This window comes from Rhinopithecus bieti, unplaced genomic scaffold, assembly GCF_001698545.2.
Source record: "Rhinopithecus bieti isolate Rb0 unplaced genomic scaffold, ASM169854v2 scaffold_9919, whole genome shotgun sequence".
NCBI classification, from domain to species: domain Eukaryota; kingdom Metazoa; phylum Chordata; class Mammalia; order Primates; family Cercopithecidae; genus Rhinopithecus; species Rhinopithecus bieti.
The window spans coordinates 211,382-231,304 of NW_016806411.1; the positions used below are offsets into that span (position 1 = coordinate 211,382).

General features: G+C 43.0%; 1 protein-coding gene across 6 annotated transcripts in view; it reads right to left on the minus strand.

Annotated features, from left to right (window-relative positions):
• Positions 1-19,923, minus strand: part of SECISBP2 (SECIS binding protein 2) — a 44,421-nt gene that overhangs the window by 2,918 nt on the left and 21,580 nt on the right. For 5 of the 6 annotated variants that reach the window (XM_017876167.1, XM_017876171.1, XM_017876170.1 and 2 more), the window contains 7 exons: positions 18,897-19,019; positions 17,494-17,583; positions 15,970-16,102; positions 10,339-10,505; positions 9,168-9,306; positions 7,444-7,597; positions 6,517-6,737 (listed from right to left, as the gene is read on the minus strand). In XM_017876167.1, the coding sequence (XP_017731656.1) occupies positions 6,517-6,737; positions 7,444-7,597; positions 9,168-9,306; positions 10,339-10,505; positions 15,970-16,102; positions 17,494-17,583; positions 18,897-19,019 (1,027 nt within the window). The remainder of the gene's footprint in view (positions 1-6,516; positions 6,738-7,443; positions 7,598-9,167; positions 9,307-10,338; positions 10,506-15,969; positions 16,103-17,493; positions 17,584-18,896; positions 19,020-19,923) is intronic. The other variant, XM_017876169.1, reaches the window with a different exon arrangement.

The window sequence follows — 19,923 nt, forward strand, 5'->3', positions numbered from 1 at the left end:
CCNCCCGCCTCAGCCTCCCAAAGTGCTGGGATTACAGGCTTGAGCCACCGCGCCCGGCTGCAAAGAGCTTTTTCTTAGCAACACACCCATCTATGATTTTATACTCAAGGCAGAGGTCCCTGAAAATATGAAGAGAAAGCAGGTTGCAGAATCAACTCTCCAAAAATATGGGGAAAAACTGGGAAAGAAAACACACAGCTGGTATTATCTTAACAGGAAAAGTTAACTATTAGTATTACTGAAACTTACCATGTGCCAGACCACTCATCAACTGCTTCATACCTATTAGCTCCTGTGTCCTCCCCCAAATCCCAAAAGGCAGACAGATGCTGTGTCCTCACTGACAGATGGAGAACCAGAGGCACAGAAAGGTTAAGTTCATTATCCCACATTGTACCCCTGGTGAAGGCACAGGTCTGGCTCCCGAGGGCTCACCACCCTCTACTCCCTGACCCTGCTTCTGGGCCAGGGACCGGCCAGGGCTGGTGCATCAGAGAGAGGAAGGAGATGAAATGAGTACCATGTGCAGGTGATGCACCTGGAAAACCCAACAGCACCTGAGAAGTACTCCTAACAGCATGAGAAGTACAGAAAGGGGTGTGGCACAAGTCTCTATACACACTCACTCAGCAGCCAGCTGGCATATATCAAAGAGATGACTCCATTTACAACAGCAGCACAAGATTATAGTCAGTAGGAATGAATTTTTCAAGAAACATGAAAAGATTTACAGGCAACTTCAACACGCTGTTAACACAATACCGGCCTCAGCAACATAGTAAGATACCATCTCTAAAAAAAAAAAAATGTGCCCAGTGTGGTGGTATGTGCCTGTAGTCCACCTACTCAGGAAGCTGAGGTAAGCTCAGTAACTTGAGCCCAGGAGTTCAAGGCTGTAATGAGCCATGATCATGTCACTGCACTCCAGCCTGGGCAACAGAGTTAGACCCTGTCTTTTAAACCATCCCCGCAACAGAAAATCTCAACAAATGAAAAGGCACCTATGATCCTGGATAGAATGATCCAAAATGATGAAATGTCAACTCCACATTAATCTAATACTTTAAAACAGCGGTCCCCAACCTTTTTGGCACCAGGGACTGGTTTCGTGGAAGACAATTTTTCCACAGACAGGGGAAGATGGTTTTGGGATGAAACTGTTCCACCTCAGATCATCAGGCATTAGATTCTCATAACGAGCACGCAACCTAGATCCCTCACATGCGCAGTTTATAACAGAGTTTGTGCTTCTATGAGAATCCAACGCTGCTGCTGCTCTGACAGAAGGCAGAGCTCAGGCAGTAATGTTCACCTCCTGCTGTGCTGCCCAGTTCCTAACAGGCCCCAGACAATACTGGTCTGCAGCCCAGGTGTTGGGGACCCCTGCTTTAAAATACTGTAAGTTACTATAGATGGGATTTCATTGAGAAATAAAAAATATGGAAAAAATATAAAAAGATGTCAGGCGAACATGGTCAGGTATTAAAGTTTACTATAAAGGTACCATAGTGTAAACAAGGTGATGCAGATGAACAGAATGGACGCCAGAAACAACTGGAGTTTAATGGGAACAGCATTTCGGATAAGTCAGGGAGAAGATCCTAGAGGACTGGGTGGGCCCATCCTGTTCATCTCAGACCACAATAAATCCTATCTAAACATATACAAATGAAGGAACCAGGAGACATACAGATTTTTAAAAGCAAACCTTTTAAACACTGGAGTGGGAAAGCTGAGAAATAACACAATACCTAGATGTAATTAAAAAGTTCAATACCAAAATATGTAACACCTAAAATCTCTGCATGGCCACTTTTTTTGTGTGTGTATGGCAAAACTGACAAACCAGAAAAAACACTTGCAACTCTTACCCAAAGGGCTAACTTATAAAAAAGGTATGAATCAATCTAAAAGAGGTCAACATCCCAAAAGCAAATGGGCAACAAACAAGAACAATTCACAGAAAATGTCAAGCTCCTGATGCTGACCTTCCCTCATAAGAAAACTGCTAATAAAAACTCCTGGAGAGGATACCCATACGGCCCTGGGAGGGAATACAGTGGTCTCTAGAGGAAGGCACAGCATATGCCTTTGAGTTACCAATGCACACAGCATTGTAGGCCAGGCACCTGGCCTACAGGATACTCACCCAGTCCTTACAGAGGAACTGTAAGAAACAACAACTGTTTACAATTAGCATAGTATCACCTGGAACCTAATTACATATCGATCCTCTCATTTCAACACAGAAACTTCTCCAATGCATGTCCTACCATACTGTGGAAACTGGGAACTCATTCTGCATCTAGTTGGATGGGAGATTAATTTCTAAGCCCACAGCCCTTATTCTGTCCACCCCCTGCCCCTGATCTACCCAAAGCATTTGCAAAGTGATGAGGAGGCAGCTGCCTGGGATAGAAACTTTGAAGAAAAAGACCAGTTCCGGATGGGTTGGGAAAAGGGGAGATGGGGCAGACGTGGGGTGGAGTGTTTTGTGTTCCTTAGATACACCTACAGTGAAATCTATATTCAGTTCGTCAGGGAAGACATATGAAGTCCCCCTAACATCAGATGAATGTCTCCACTGGAAGGTCTCTGCCTGGTGTCCACCCCAGCTCCTGGGAGTGGATCTGAAAATTTATTTGAGCAGTGTGCAGAAACACCCTGACAGAGTAGGCCTGGCTACTATCCTCTCAATACTGCCTGCCAGGTTGGCCCTTGGCTGTGGTCTGTGAACTTGGATTTTGGGAGGGTTCCCACCACCCTAACTGGTAAGAGTAACTCACTGTGTCTCCATGGTGTGCAAACACTGTGGTTCTGCTTTCCTTCTGGAGTCTGGAACTTTGTATGTGCTACGCAGAGGATGCCTGTGTGACTGGCCCCCAACAGAACCCTAGGCGCTGAGTCTCTAATGTACATCCCTGGTAGACAACACTTCCCACCGGCTCTTAACTTGTTTCTGGGATAGTAAGAGTCTCCTTTATGACATCACTAAAAGTGACTTTTGGAAGCTGGAGCCTGGTTTCACCCACACTTAACTCCATGTGCCTCTTTGGTGCTTTTGCTTTGTGCCTTTTCACTGTAGTAAGTCACAGCTGAAAGTACCACTCTATGTTGAGTCGTGTGAGTCCTCCTGGCACATCACTGAGGCTGGTGGTAGCCTTGGGAACACCCAATACAAGCAGCAAAGTCCAGACTGTTTTGCTCAACCTCCAACCTGTTATTAGTGAGCTGAAAGCACGCGTGGCAAGGGCCAACTATTACAGTTCCACAAGAAAGCCTATGTCAAGCAAGATGCTTGGCTCAGATAATTTCCATTTCAAAGTCTAAGTTCAGAATTATCAGGCAAAATGCCACTCAGAGCAAATACAGTACTTCAACGTAATTCAAGGCTCTAACATCAGTTTTTATCTTTAAGATGACTGCAAGCCATTGGCTATCTTATCTGGCAAATATTTATAAAATATACAATCAAGTCCCTTATGCCTCAAAGCAAACACGTGTTGGAACCACAAAACAAATGAATTTTAAGTACACAACAAATCCTTATCATGCTGACCAAGTAAAAACCTAGCCCCATGATCTGGCAGAGGCAGAGAAGGGGAATGACGTCTTCCAAGAAAGTGGGGTGACTGTAGGCTGAGTACATACATTTCCACCTTTTTGTTTTTTAAAGACACAAATCCACTGGAGAACGTGAGAGACAACAGCGAAAAGTTTCAGAAGCTGAAATGCAAATGGGCAACTGAGCTAGCCAACCTAAGCCAACAGTGAGAAAAGCCTAGAACAGCCTGGACCCCAGAATCCCCCAAAGGTCGGGAATAGGCAGCACAGGGTGAGGCACAGGTGAAGAGGGCTGGTTGAACACTCGCAAAGAGGCAAGTTGGTGTCCAGTCCCTCAGCTGCAGCCCCCTGGTAAGGCACAGCACAGGTTTGCAGGACATGACGAACCACACATCTAATGGTGGTGAGAGGATGAGGTCACAGGGTGAAGTTCGCCTGTCCCTCCAGGTAGGCAGTGAGAAGTCTTCCTTGGGGATGTGACCAGCCCTAGGGGAGACAGAGACACCTGGGGCACTTTCAACATGGAAGCAGCCCAACCACATCATCCTACAGCAGAAGTTCTCAGTGCACTCCTTGGAGAAGCAGAAGCAGCACTTGGGAACTTGCTGGAAGTACAAATTCTTGGGCCCACTGGACCTCTTGAAGCAGAAACTCTGGAATCTGTGTTTCCCCCAGCTCTCTGGGTGATTCTGATGCTGGCTACAGTTTTGAGAATCATCACCCTCAATACTGCTCACAGCCTTGAACACCAGCCACACACCCAGATTTCTAGTCGGCTATTTAGTGGCTCTTAACTAGGCGCAGAAAACCAGGACACAGAGGACACCTGTGGAAAACCTCCACCATGAGAGGTCAAAACAAACAAGACTAAATTACTTGGCGGAAACAGAGGCACTGGAGGGAGAGGAACTCGACATCATTAAAATTCCCAGAGAGGCGACCATGAGGCAACAGCAATGTGAGTAAAAAAAGGAATTTTCAGAGGACAAAACAGCTCCCCAAAATAAAATAATATCAGAAGTAAAAAATTATAAAGAAAGTTTACAAGATATGGTTGAGAAATCCTAACAGAAAATGAAACCAAAAGAAAGAGATGAAAAGAAGCAGGAAACAAATAATGTGAGGACACCAGTCCAGGAGTCCCAACCCTGACATAGTTCCAAGAAAAGCTGGCAGGGACTGGAGGAGGGGATTCAAAGCAAAAATTCAACATGTCCCAGAGCCAAAGACACTGGATGCAAACTGTCTCACATCCTGTAACCCCAGGAACAAGGCACTTCCAGTGAACCCCCAGAGAGCGGGGGGTGCAAAATGATCACAAAGGATCAAGGAGCAGAGACTCTAGATTTCAAGCAAGAGCTTTAAAATATGCCTCCCATGAATCCTTTTCTCCTAAACCACTGGAGGATGCACTCCAACAAAACAAGAGTGCAGCCCAAGAAGGAGTCCATAAACAACACCTTATCAAGAGCAGGATGGGAGCCAAGGGTATCCCTGGGTGGCAACTGCATGAGGTGCAGCGAGCTGGGAATGAAGGTTTCTTCAGCAGATGAAACTGCAGAATGCCTGGTGTAACCAACTGTCTTAGGGGAGACTGAGACAGCTGGCTGAGGGCATGAGGTTTCATTAATACTAAGTATATAGAAAATTAAGCAACCACCACAAAACAAGAATAATAACCCAAGCTATACATTAGGGTAAGTAACAGCAAAGTCTTTTTGCTCTATTGGGAAGATGACAAATACTTAAAACTGAAAACATGTGAAGCCGTAGCTCACAAGCCTGTTATATGGAGACATGGAGGAAATACCCCACAATGTGGCTAAGAGCTGATAGGTGGAGTTGCTAGGAAAGGGAGAGAGCCCAAACCTGCCTCTCCCTTAACATAGGACTACTTGAACTGTTAGCTGTGGACATGTACAACACTGACAAAAACAGCCAGGGAAGCATGTGGTCTGTCCTCTCCAATGACCCGGAAAGGCCTCTGGGCACAATCAGATGGGTGGGTCACTGAGATCCATTCTGTCATATTCTGGTCAGTGGTAATGCTGGACCCATACTGAGTTAGGACAGGGACGAACTGCTGGCTAGAGGCCTCAGACATGTCACAAAACCTCCAGGCTTTAGATATGAAATGGTAACTGGAAAACATGATCTCTGAGGGTTCAGCCCCAGGATGTGGATGCATTATCTCAAAGTGGGACTCTATCAAATTGAATTTGACACTGCAGGAGAAATGAATGGGGTCAGGGAGGGGCTTGTGAGTGTTCCCTAGCCTAGACAGAGATGAAGGACAGGTGTCCATGAGCGATGCCACTCTGCTCTTATCAGTTCTCCTATTGCTCAATTCAAGAAGGACCCAACACAGACAGGCAAGTCCTCCAGGAGCCAAGAGAGCACAAGCAGGGGGTAAACATGAGATGTCACAGGTGAGGGTTCAGTTACCTGACCCAGCATATCACATCCAACAAAACAAAAACACACATTCCAGTTTAAGTAAAATGGCAAAGTATTTAGACAAAGCCACATCTGTAACAAGCAAACAGATGAATCAACCCCAGACTGAACAACTAAATGTCAAGTACACGAAAGCCCTAGGTAGGTAATGCCTGGCTGCCAGGCACAGCATCTCTGTGGTGCAAGTCACCAATGACAATCTCAGCCCCAGGGTAGTGGCCTGCACAACAGAGGCATGTCTTTCCCTGATGCCAGAGGCCTGTGTGGGCCGGGTGACCCCCTGGCGTGCAGGACCATAGGACCCATCTGCCCTACAGAGGTACTTAGTAATGGTCAATGCAGTTGGGAAACAGTTACTCAATAAAAACAAAAACCACAAAGAAAACGAGTAGTCTAGGCCTGTGGCATGGGCCACCCAGGTGTGCGGCGACCATGAGGGCACACTAGGCACTCGCACAGGGGCCCACATGTCACAAGACCCCACGGTGCCTTTACCTTTTGACTGTATCTTCTCACAGTTGGGAGAAATAATGACACATTTCAGTTTTTTGAGCTTCAGGTGTTTGAGAACTTCCCTCAACCCCAACACAAGTCGACGTTTAGTCTTGGCCTTGACTGGATCTTTCTGGTACATACGGTCTTGGAAACGGACCAGTTCTTTGAGTAGGTCGGTAACACAAGCATCCACTTCTTTACTAAGCATCTGGCTGCAGTAACTGAAAGAAACAGACATCAGGAATTGTGCCACTGGCTGTGACACTGCAGCACTGCTCCCATCCCACCCCAGGGAGAAGAGACGTAGACTGCATCAGACAAGAAGTCACGTTTCGACAAGTACTACTAACCAGAACTGTGGAATTACTGATGATTTAATTTCACAGAAGGTAAATACTGGGGCATCTTCCCCCCATTCCCAACTACAAGGGACAAATTTCTCTGGTCCCTGACCCCCCACCATAGTTTGCCACAGGTCCCCATCTCAGCCACTACCCTGTGCATCAACTTGTCATAAAGACAAATACTGGGAGACTACCCTGGAAGAAAAGTGGGCAGGGGAGAAGGCAGAGTGAGCACACAAGGTTAAAGGAATCCTGCCGCCTAAGAAATTACACAGAGATTAAACCATGAAAAGGGGCCCAAAGATGATGTGTGGTCACTTCACTATCCATTCTCCCGACTTCAAACCTGGACTGAGGGCCCCTCTTCCATCATTAACACCCCAAGAAACTCAGTAGAAGCAGAATCAGACACAACGATTAGGCTCTCCCTGAATGTGTGTAACCAGGTACCCGGCTTCTTTCAACCATGAGGGTTAAAGCACAGAGTGGTCCAGCAACAAGGATTTATGGGAGGTATCAATGCCACACTGAACCGAAGCACTTCCATCTTCCCCTAGTCCCTGGCAGGCAGGGGCTCACTCACTCCCTGAATCTGCGGCTGTGGATCTTAGGGAAGGTGGCGTGATTGGGAGCAAGGTGGGAGGCCTCTGTGTCCCTCTGGAGTTCTCTGCCTGGTGGCTCTTCAGACTTGCCCTCAATCGCAGGAGTGGAGATCGGTTCGTCCATCCCCTCTGGCCCTTCATGGAGGAAAAAGTCATCATAAGACATCTGTGAGGCCCAGTGCACACACTGAGGGGCTGGCCCAATACAGTCTCACCGATGCAACCAGACTGTCCCTGCACACAACCACCACATCCACAGACAACATGCAGAGAAGTTTACAGAAGGCAGCAAAAACAGACGAGGATGCCTGGGGAAACCAGAAAAGCTGGTGGAGGCAGTCATGCCTGGAGGTGTGCCTCCCCCCAATTTACTTACACATTCACTTTTATTAGGGTAAAATATACATTAATGTTACCATTCTAACCACTTTTAAGTGTGCAGTTAAGTGGCCAAATTTATTTTTTGATTTTGAAATTTAACCTGAAGAATCTCTTATCAGGGAGTTTTAAAAAACAGGCTTTTAGTTTAAGTTTTTTCTCAAATGCTTGAGGCCATTTCTTTTTGAAATAATCCTTTAGAAAGAGCTGAACTCCAACATCTAAACTATGACAAACTCAAGAGGTGTGTGTTTAAACACACCAGATCTGATGCAGCGATAGCATACTGTCCCCAACTAGTTACTTCTACTGACTATCAAAATGCAACTGCAGTAATAGATCGCCAAATGAAGGAATGAAAAAACATATACCACACCCACAAGAATGGCAAGGTTGAAAAAGGTAGTGCCCTGTGGGCTGGTGGAGATGGGGAGCGCCTGCAACTCTCAGCCTCCCCCGGCCTTAACTGGTAGAACAGTCAGAAACCCATTGGGCAGGAGCTACTCAAGTAATTCTACTCCCAGGTAATGCCCCACGGGAATGAGTGCTTGTGTCCTTTAAGACACATACAACACTGTCCACAGCAACCCTGTTACTAATTACCCAAACTGGAAAATGACTGAATGCCCATCCGCAACCCTGTACATTCGTCCAACTGAATTTTACACAGTAATGAAAATAAACAACATCTCCATGTTGCCAACAAGGCTGAAGGAGAGGGGACAAAGAGAGTAGCACACAACACACAGCTGCACCAGAGCCACATCTACAGCCCTTGGTGGGGCTGCCATGGGGCACGGCCTCCTAGGGAGGCCTCTGACAAGAGGGCGCAGGCAATTGCTGGGCTCCGTTTTGCTTCTTGATCTGAATGCAGTGGTCACTGTGAAAAGTCCTCAAGCTGTACGCTGATGATTTGTGCACTTTTCTGAAAGTACCACTGAGTAAGAAGTTTACTTAAAAACACACAATTGTGTTCATGCCCCCACGTCTCCTATACCTGCTGGTAAGCAGCTGTGCAGCTAGCGGTGTTAATTCTCATGACCACTTCAAGTTAGAGGACCATTCAGCATCACACAGATCAAACTTGGTGGGAAGAGAGGATCCTCACCTCTGTCCCTCACAGACCCCAGAACCAGAGGGACTAGAAACATGCCCCCATCCATGGGGACCCCCCTTCCCTGTAAAGCTGGAAGCTCAGGGCTGACCCACTTTCCCCACAAAAGCAAGAGTCGTCAGCCAAGTCCTGGAAAGTTTGCTCAGCACAGATCATCCTTTTCATAGTTGCTCCCGTTTAAATTATTCTTAAGGCACAAACAACAGTTGGTACCTGAGGGCTCTGCCTGCTCAGGAACCTGGTCATCACCACCACTCTCTCCATCTTGTGTGTCATCACTGGTAAAAGCTGGACTCACAGCATTTTCTTGGAGACGCTGCTGCTTTCTCTCTTGCCGTTCTTTCAAAATAATCTTAAAAATTAAATAAACAATTAAAATGCCTACATACTTGTACTTAAAAGCTCTTCTGCAAATTAAACTGCCTAAGTTCAACTTGTTGGCAATGCACCTATTTGTGTCCTGAGAGCAGCCAAGTGTTCTCCAGACTCGAGGGAGCTGACCCAACCCTCCCCGCTGGTTTTGGAGTGGCACATTCCTCCCGAGGTATGCAGAGCAGCCACACAGGAGAGCCCTGAGCTCTGAAGACAATTCTGCAGCTCAGCACTCGCCTGAGCACCCACACCACAGGGCTGCTGTGAGAATTCACTGGAGGGAGGCTGGGCGAGACGGCTCATGCCTGTAATCCCAGCACTTTGGGAGACCAAGGCAGGAGGATCACCTGAGGTCAGGAGTTTGAGACTAGCCTGGTCAACATGGTGAGACCTCATCTCTACTAAAAATACAAGAATTAGTCGGGCATGATAGCACGCACCTGTAATCCCAGCTACTCAGGAGGCTGAGGCAGGAGAGTTGCTTGAACCCGGGAGGCGGAGGTTGCAGTGAGCTGAGATCGCTCCATCACTGCACTCCAGCCTGGGCGACAAGAGCAAAACTCCATCTCAAAAAAAAAAAAAAAAAAAAAAAAAAAAAAAAAGGAAATCACCAGAGGAGCCTGTGACTGTCCTCCTGGAAGGTCTATAAGGAAGTGTGCATTATTTACTGATTCTGAACATCAGACAGATCAGCTAGGGTAGGATGAAAGGGGATCATAAGAAGAAGAAAAATGCAGCTTCTTCCATTTCTGGTTTTCTATCCATCCACTGCATAAAAGATGTTCCTTTCTTGTCAGGTAGCTAAAGCATTTCCCACATCACATGTCCCTCACGTGTCAGGCTGGGAGGCTGAGGGATCATTTGTTAAAAGTATCATTAACATGTTTTACTACAACATATTCAAATAATGTAAGTCGTAAAATCTAAAAATCTAAGAGCTGGGAGAATAACTATGGAAATGTGAAACTAAGTTTTCTGGTGCCTCGCTTCGGCTGACCAACACCCCACACACCTTCTTCAGTGAGGTTGGCTTCTTGGCCTTGGGGATCTCCCTCTGCTTCCCTTTCTTCATCAGCGGGGCGCTGGAGTCCAAGGGATTGTGTGGGGTCTTCATTTGACTCACGCGACGGCCTCTCTCCCCTGACGCACATTCTTTGGAAAGGACTGGCACTGCTCCAACTGAAACACAGTGGAACAAAGGCCTCAAGGTCACCTCCCAGACGCTCCACCCAGCTCTTGGACCACAGCTCGCCCAGAGGCTGCCTTAGGGTATCTGACAGAGCTTGCCAAGTCACCCCCAGCCTGTCCCCACAACCCTTCTCATCTTTGTCAAACAATCTCTTACACATTCTTTTCATTGGCAGTAATTCCAAATGAAATTTAGTATCTTTTGGATGAGATTCCCAAAAAGTATCAAGTAATTCAGGAACACCTACCTTCCTATCCATGTAATCAGATCTCCCATGTTTCTCAGCACAGTCTAATACTACATGGATCTCATTTTTTGACTCAGAACAGTTCTAGGTGGTCTGCACTCACTGTTGCTACTGTGAACATGTCCCTCTCCACCACCTTTTCTAGTTGACACTGCCTTTGTGGAAGCTGGCCCTACTGGTTTCTGTATGTGTATCTTGTATCTAGCTACCTTATAAGGCCACTATAAGATTCTAGTAATATTTCTAGTTAATTCTCTTGAGTTTTCCAGACATGCTTTCTGAAATCCCATCATGGGCAGTTGGTAATCCCTCTATATAGTCAATAAATTACTGTGATTACTACTGAACAGTTCAATTTTAGTCTCCTTTTCTGTTCTATTTCCCATCTCAGTAATTATTTCAAGTAAACAGTTAATTCCTATATAGTTTTATCCTCACTTTTTGATCTGGAAAATTTCCATACGCCAAAGAAAAAAGAATGGTAAACAAACCCCCTGTGCCCACTGTCCAGCTTCAACAATCATCAGTATTTTTCCAAATGTATTTTACCTGCCCTCCTTTAATTCTGGAACACGTTTTTAAAATAATTGGTGCTCGTCAATCAGGCAATCCCAGTAAGTCTCGCCTGTCTGATTCACTGCTGCAACACAGAACGTAACCTGCACAGGTCAACCAAGACAACTGTACCTGCCTCCCAGGCTGCTCTGGACTTAGTGACCACAGCTGTTTGCATCTTTGGAGCCTTGTTTCCACATGGTGTTTGAAACATACATGTGACTATTCTTTTTCTCAGCTCTTCTAGGAAAACCCTGTATGGCTCATAGGTGCTCACTCACCCAGTCCCCAATGACACCAAGTTCAGCATCTCACTTGGGCTCCCAAAAAACCTGCCACAAGCCCTCTAGCTCTACACACACCTCCTGCACCCCACTGCCAGGCAATTCTTCACAAAGCACTGACAATAGGCCTGAGGAGGGTCCTTCCTACAACAGAGGAAGATGAACCATTCCCTCCCACAAAAACAACCACGAAGTTCAAGAGAACTGCCAAACACAATCATATCAGTCCTCTGGAAAGTGACCAAAAGCTTCCAACAAACCAAAGAGTGCTTATTCCTTAGATGACTAGCCTTCAGGTGAGAACAGTAGAGTCTGGACATTCCTGTCTGAGGCATTTCCCAGTCTCTCCCTGCTCTGCTTTGGGTCATTCAACAGGTGCCAAGGCTATGAAAACCAGCAGCTTCCCTGTCAGTGCCATAAGGGGCTTGCTGAATTGAGAGTGTGATCATTTAAATTAGTGATTTCAGCAAATGGGGAAGGCAAGGCAGCATGGCCAGTCTGAGGCTGCCGTTTTGTATAGTCAAGCAACAGACATGGCCAGGCCAGCAGGGACTTACACGGAGTCCAGGGGAAGACTCGCTATAGGGATGAGCTATGGGGTGGTCAACCAAGAATTCTACATCCAGCAAAACTAACCTCCAAAAAGTGAATGCAAAATAAAGACATTCCTAGACAAACAAAGACCGTGAGAATTTGTTGCTAGTATGGCTTGTGTCACTAACACTAAAGGAAGTCCTCCAGAAGAAATACTACCAGAAGGGATGCAAGATGGCAACTGAATCCAGAGGAATACAGAACACCTAAAATCATAAATATGAAACTGGGAAATACACATTTTTTTCCCTTATTCCTTCTCTTCTTTAAAAGATATGGCTGTATAAAGTAGTAGTTCCAACACTGTAGTGTTTGGTTTATAATCTATTTAGATGTACCATATAACAATAGCATAAAGGAGGAGGAAGAAAATGGAGACATATTGGAATAAAGTTTCTCCAGTATATAAACTAACATGTATATCGTAAGCCCTATAGCAACCACTAAGAAAGTAGTTTTTCAAACTAAAGTTAAAAAAGATCAACAAAGAAATCAAAAGTGTACTCCAAAAACATTTAACACCAAAGGCAGTAAAGGAGGAAGCGAGGAACAAATCACAAAGTTGGCAAAAACAAGCAATGGGGAAAGGACTCCCTATTCAATAAACGGTGCTGGGATAACTAGCTAGCCATATGCAGAAAATTGAAACTGGACCCCTTCCTTACACTGTATACAAGAATCAACTCAAGATGGATTTAAGACTTAAATGTAAAAGCTAGAACTATAAAAACACTGAAAGACAACCCAGGCAATACCATTCTGGACACAGGAACTGGCAAAGATTTCATGACAAAGACATCAAAAGCAATTGCAACAAAAGCAAAAGTTGACAAATGGGATCTAATTAAACTAAAGAGCTTCTGCATTGCAAAACAAACTATCAGAGTGAACAGACAACCTACAGAATGGGAGAAATTTTTGCAATCTATCCATCTGAAAAATGTCTAATATCCAATATCTATAAGGAACTTAAACAAATTTACAAGAAAAAACAACCCCATTACAAAGTGGGCAAAGGACATGAACAGACGCTTTTCAAGAGACATACACGTGGCCAACAAGCATATGAGAAAAAGCTCAACATCACTGAATCACCAGAGAAATGCAAATCAAAACCACAATGAGATACCATCTCACATCAGTCAGAATGGCTATAACATGCTGGCAAGGTTGCGGAGAAAAAGAAACACTTATACACTGTTGCTGGGAGTGTAAATTAGTTCAACCGCTGTGGAAAGAAGTGTGGTGATTCCTCAGATCTAAAAACAGAAATATCATTTGACCCAGCAATCCCATTACTGGTTATATACCCAAAGGAATATAAATCATTCTACTATAAAGACATATGCACGTGAATGTTCACTGCAATACTATTCACAACAGCAGAGACATGAAATCAACTTAAATGCCCAGCAATGGTAGACTGGATAAAGAAAATATCGTATATATACACCACGGAATACTACGCAGTCATAAAAGAATGAGATCATATCCTTTGTAGGAACATGGATGGAGCTGGAGGCCATCATCCTTAGCAAACCAATGCAGGAACGGAAAACCAAATACCACATGTTCTCACTTACAAGTGGGAGCTAAATGAGATCACATGGACACATGGGGGGAACAACAGACACTGTGGCCTACTTGAGGGTGGGAGGAGGGAAAAGATCAGAAAAAATAACTATTGGCTACTGGGCTTAGTACCTGAGTGATAAAATAATCTGTACAACAAACCCCCATGACACAAGTTTACCTATATAACAAATGTGTACCCCTGAACCTAAAATAAAAGTTTTAAAAAAAGGAAGATCCACAGATTAAAAAAAAAAAAAAAAATTGTGTTTTTTGAAATAATAAACTACTTCAAAAGGAAGAAACGTATCTAAAAGCCTATGGTGGACAATTTTCAAGTTGCTTTTTGACATATTGTGCATTTTAACTGTCTTGGCTCTTAAGAGAAGATGTGTCAGAGGAAAGAGGCAGCCATAAGCACTACTCGACACTGTTCCCAGTGGTGCCCCATGCACAGGCAGTAAACCATTTCCATGGAATGCAGCTTCCTTACCCAGACGGTAAAGATCTTTAGGAACTCAGGGCACTTTTACAGATAAGGAGATTTTCAGCTATACAATGTCATCACATCAAGTGGAAAGTTCATCTTTTAATCAGATCAATTTTAAAATCATCCTATTTTAATAACTTAAAATGTTTTAATTGTGGTAATGTATGACATAAAATGTACCATTTTAACTGTTTTTAAGTGCACAATTCAGTGGCATAAATTAGATTCACAATGTTGTGCAACCATCACTATTATCCATTTTCAAGACTTTTTCATGCTCCAATGAATACTCTGTCCCCGTTAATAATAACTCACCATTCCTTTTCCCCTCAGCCCCAGGTATCTTCTAATCTATGCTTTTATGAATTTGCCTATTCCACATATTTCTTTTAAGTGGAATCACAAAGTAGTTATGTTTCTGTGTCTGGCTAATTTTATATGGTATAATGTTTTCAGGTTTCATTCATGTTGTATTATGTAAAGGAATTCATTCTCTTTTTAAGGTTGCATATTACACTGTGTAGGTATACCACATTTGTTTACACCGTCATGTGGTAATGAACATTTGCACTGTTTCTACCTTTTGGTTATTGTGAATAATGCCATAACAAACCCCAGTGTAAAAGTGTCTAAGTCTATTTTCTTTTGGGTAAATACTGAGGAGTGAAATCGCTGAGTCATGTAGTAACTGCACTGAGCATTTTAAGAAGCCACCAGATTGTCTTTCACAGTGGCTGTACCATTTTACATTCCCACTGGCAGTGTACGGGGTTCCAATGTTTCCACATCTTCACCGACACTTGTTATTTTCTGTTTTTGGATTATAATCATCCTACTAGGTGGGAAGTAGTATTTCACTGTACTTTTGATTAATATGTATTTCCCTGATGGCTAATGATGTTGAGGATCTTTTCATGCACTTATTGACCACTTGTGTACCTTTTTTGGAGAAACGTCTTTTCCAGTCCTTTGCTCGTTTTTTTTTTTTTTTTTGCTGCTGTTGTTTTTTCTGAGATGGAGTCTCGCTCTGTCACCCTGGCTGGAGTGTGGTGGCACGATCTCAGCTCACTCCTTTGCCCATTTTTAAATTGGATTGTTTGCTATACAGCTGGAGTTCCTAAATACTTGAATATTAATCACCTATCAGATATATGATTTGAAAATATTTTCTCCCATTCTGTAAGTTGTCTTTTCACTTTCTTGATAATGTCCTTCGGTATGCAAAAATTTTTAATTTTAATGAAGTCCAAAGTTTATTTTCTTTTGTTGCTCATCTTTTGGTGCCGTATCTAAAATCCAATGTCTAATAAAAGGTCATAAACATTTACCCGTTTTCTTTTAAGAGTTTTATAGTTTTAGCTCTTATATTTAGCTCACTGATTCATTCTGAGTTCATTTGGATCTATGGTGTGAGGTAAGAGGTATGATTATTCTTTAGCATGTGGAAATCCAGATGTTCTAGTACCATTTTAAAGAGACTGTTCTTTTTTCTTTTCATGGAGTTGGCATACTCATGAAAAATCAATTGGTTACAGATACATGAATTTATTTCTGGACTCTTTAATTCTATTCCACAGTTCCATATCTATGCTTATTCCAGCATCACGCTGTTTTATCTATAAATAACTTTTGATAACAAGAGAAAATGTTAACACAATAATCTAGCTGAAAAAGACTTCAATCACTTGCCTGAGATGGAAAGACTCTCTTACCTGAGACTACCACTGGTTTGGAGGACTGCTTTGCATGCTGAGAGTGCTGCTTCTTCTCCAGGGCTGTCAGCACGCCCCCCAAATCCAGCTGCACTGGAAGCTGGCTCTTCTTTACATTGTTTCTAAAGTTATCCTGAAAGTTAAAAATTCGTAAGTTTATTTATAAAACTATACAAACTGTGCTTTTCATTTTACAAAAAATTGATGTAAAGATAAAATGAAATAGAGACTATAAAAAAGAATTTTCAAAATTCAAGTAATGAAAGGAAAACAATCAATCCCACATTATCTGCCAGTATTACCATGGTTGTTTATGTCTTCCTTCTTTCAGAACACTGGGTTTATATTAAATCACCTACACAACTGTCTATATCTATATCTCCACTGTGAGTAGTCAACAATACACATCTACAGACAAGACATTAGCACTTGTATAAAGTCTTTGGCTACAAAGTCTGTGTGTGAGGCTACTTGGTTAGTACTACTGCCTCATTAGCCCATTCTCTCTCCAAATGCCTCTGTAAACCAACAAAATGGCATGAAATTATAGTGATACAAAGTCTACATAAGCCCAAATCATACTCAGCAAATAATATTAAATGCAGGCTCAAAGTCTGATATGCTTAAAACAAGTGTTATTTTTGAAACTGTTGTGATTTGGGTTTTGAGACTATATAAAAAGTTGTACAAGGAAGCCCAGTGATACGTCCTAAGGCATGGTGTCCCATTTGCCTCTGCTCTGCTCTCTCTCTGCTCTGCTCTCCTGCCAAGTGTTCTCTTCCCAGACACCAAAAACCCTACTGGCTGAGGGCTCCCATCAGGGGAAAGTACCAAGTGCAACAAAGGACAGGCAAGGAGGCCTACTGCATGGAAGGAAGATGAGCAAATTATAACATTGAATTGAAAGTTAACTCACACAAAGGCTTAGAATGTTATTTTTCATGAACGCGAAAACAATAGTCTCCCTTTAAAAGGCAAAATGACAATGAATATCCTAGCAAATAAATGTCTACAAGTACACAAGTTCCCCATCTAAATTATGACTCACAAGCTCCCTCCTGAATCTGTGGGATAGATGGTGGAGTATGGAAGGGGAATCACCTCCACTTTAGCTTGTTTTGACTGCATAGAGTAAAATTGTGGTGCCTCTCTTATTTTTCTTCTGTCAGACATTACTCACTTGCAAAAACATTCTTCTGTTTCCCAAATAAACTAAATCAACTTTTCCCTTTAAAGTTTCATAAGGCAGTATGATCCCCCTCCTTTCTGACCTAGCAACTACAGTTACTAATAATCTTATTATAAAATCACAATCTTATAAAATAAGTCATTATAAAATAATAAAATGTTATTTAAGAGCAATTCTGTTTCAACATGATGGGTGCAGTTCTCTCATGAAGGAATGAATCAAAACAAAACCACCTGTCTCCATACAGAGATGTCTGGAAAGCAGTTTTTCTCAAGCATTTAGTTGAGCCAGAAAAGTTAAGCCTAAAGCAATTGTGGCTTCAATCTAAAAATTACCTGTGGCTGCTGTTTAGATTGAAATTTTGGTGTCTCTATTCTGTCTCTTCTTTCTGATGCAACTGCCAGGTTGGGAAATTCCTCGGCATCCTAAGTAAACCACACACCTCTTTAGCTCTTTGTTAATGCCAACATGCCAAGTATAACCTTTCCCTTGCTTATATTTTCATTCTTCAGTAAGGTTGCACAAAAGTTCTTAAAAGTGATTAAAAAAAAAGAAAAGCCGCAAAACTCTCACATAGGAGCTTCTGCTTTATTTAACACAGAGCAAATTTAAAGGCCACCGTTCTAATACCCCAGAGCCAATAAAAGAGTGCCACCAATGATCTTGGTACACCAAAGGGTCTACAGAACTGACGTTGGACCACCTTGGCATGAGAGTATTCAACCACCTGTTCTTCAAAGGATTGTTTTTCACTAGAGAAACCATCTAGATTCAGTAGATTCACATGTTATCTCTGCTGAACCCAGGCTAATAAATGGAGTCAAAGGCAACAGGCCTGCTAAAAAACAATTTTTTAATCACTTAAAAATGCCTATGTCATTTTGTCAATATTTTAGGTGTCTTGGAAAAAGATGGGAAACATGGGGCAGAAATATAAATTATTCACTTGCCTAAACCATAATGCTCTGCCATGGTAGGTTTTCAAACATGTAACCCAGCTATTCTTGAATGATGTTCTAAGAGCCTTGGGAACCCACACCCCAAGTATGTGGGAATGCCCTGGGCTTGACCCTAAGCTGGGCACCCGGGCAGCACCTCTGAGAGAGCCTTCGGCCTGCACAAGCAGCCAGGCCACCTGAGTCTGGTACAGCAATGTAAAGAAAACAACCAGGCACACGAGAAATTAAGTCAGAACCCAGGCTGGCTCCTTAGAGTACATGAAATACTTGGAGTATCATGAGACAATTAAAGCATGCTTTTGGAAGTTCCTGAAATCTTCCTGACTTGGGCCCTCAATGGTTCTATATTATTCTATGTTTCTCTCTATAATGAAGCACTTTATAATAAGACTTCTGGATAGAAAAGGAGGCCCTGCAAAAGCCAGCATTCTAAAGCAAGAAAAAAAAAAAAAAAACTAAAAAAGCAAAAACAGGTAAAGCAGATAACTGAGGGGAAATATTAGTAATATGGCACACAAACTATTCAACTCTGATACAAGCAGTTTAGTCTCCAGACCATTCATTCATTCAGCTGTTCACTGAGTGGCTGCTCTGAGAAAACTGGCAAGCCAAAATGAAGAGGTGAGAAGAGTGGCTGGTTACTCTTTTCTTTAGCACTAAGAAAATGATCATTAAAAAGCCCTGGAGATTTTCACTTAGGAAACCAATATGAACCCAAGTTTCTCTTAAGAAACACCCACTTATTATATCACACAATGTGAGTAATAAATAAAATGTACTTCAATCCTTGGAGGCTCTTGAACTGTCAGGACTTCATATTTTGATGTAAATTTTTCTTTCTTTTTCTTACTCTTTCTTGAGGCTTCATTTTGTTCAAGGTCGCTACCTTGTGATGCTTTAGACTAGAACAAAAAAATCAAAGCAAAATCCTCAGTTTTAGGGCGGTCAATAGAATGTTTAATACTACATATCAGCAAAATTAACAAGTCCTATAATCACATGGCAATTTTATTCAGAGTTAGGTTCCTCATCCATGTTTTTTAAAAAGCCAGGATTCACTAGAACAGTTCTGAAGGAAAAAAAAGTTTGTTCAAATAGTTGTAATGCTCAATTCCTTTTGAAAACTGGTGGATTTGGACAGAACCTAGTTTTCAGCCTGACGAGATCATGGTGTTCATGACCTTCCTGATCCCAGTCTAAGCTCTCCATGTAATTCTAGGCAGGCCATTTCCATCAGCACAGCCCAGTGGTTCCTCATCTGCACATTACACCTGTCTGCACAGCAGAATCACCCATAGAACCTTCAAATCAGACAAACACCTGAGACCATCCAAGGACTGCTAAATGTGACCTCATCATTCCTACAGGCCCCTAACCCCCAGGGCCTCTCCTCATCCAAGGTCAAATGTGCTTTGGCCATAGGGCCTTTGCACTGAAGCCCCTTCACTAGAATTTGGCTAGGCTGGGGCCGCTCCTCATCTCTATCTACCCGTTGCTTTCTACCCTTGGAATTTCCATGGTTTTCTCTTCAGAGCACTTGATCACTCTCTGACATGTCCTACACCTGTCTGCATGTTGTCAGCCTCCCTCCATCAGAATGGAGGCTCTAAAAGGGCAGGGAACTTTTTGTTTTAGGCCCTGCTATACCCAGTGGGAATTTACACTTCAGAAGTAAAAGTCTCAGCAGCTATTAAAAAGAGTATGTTTATCTACTGACCCACAGGAGCTGTCCATGATATTTTTCTAAGTGAAAAGACAGGTTTAGGGGTAATGTGTATAAAATGATCACATTTTAAGAAAAACAAA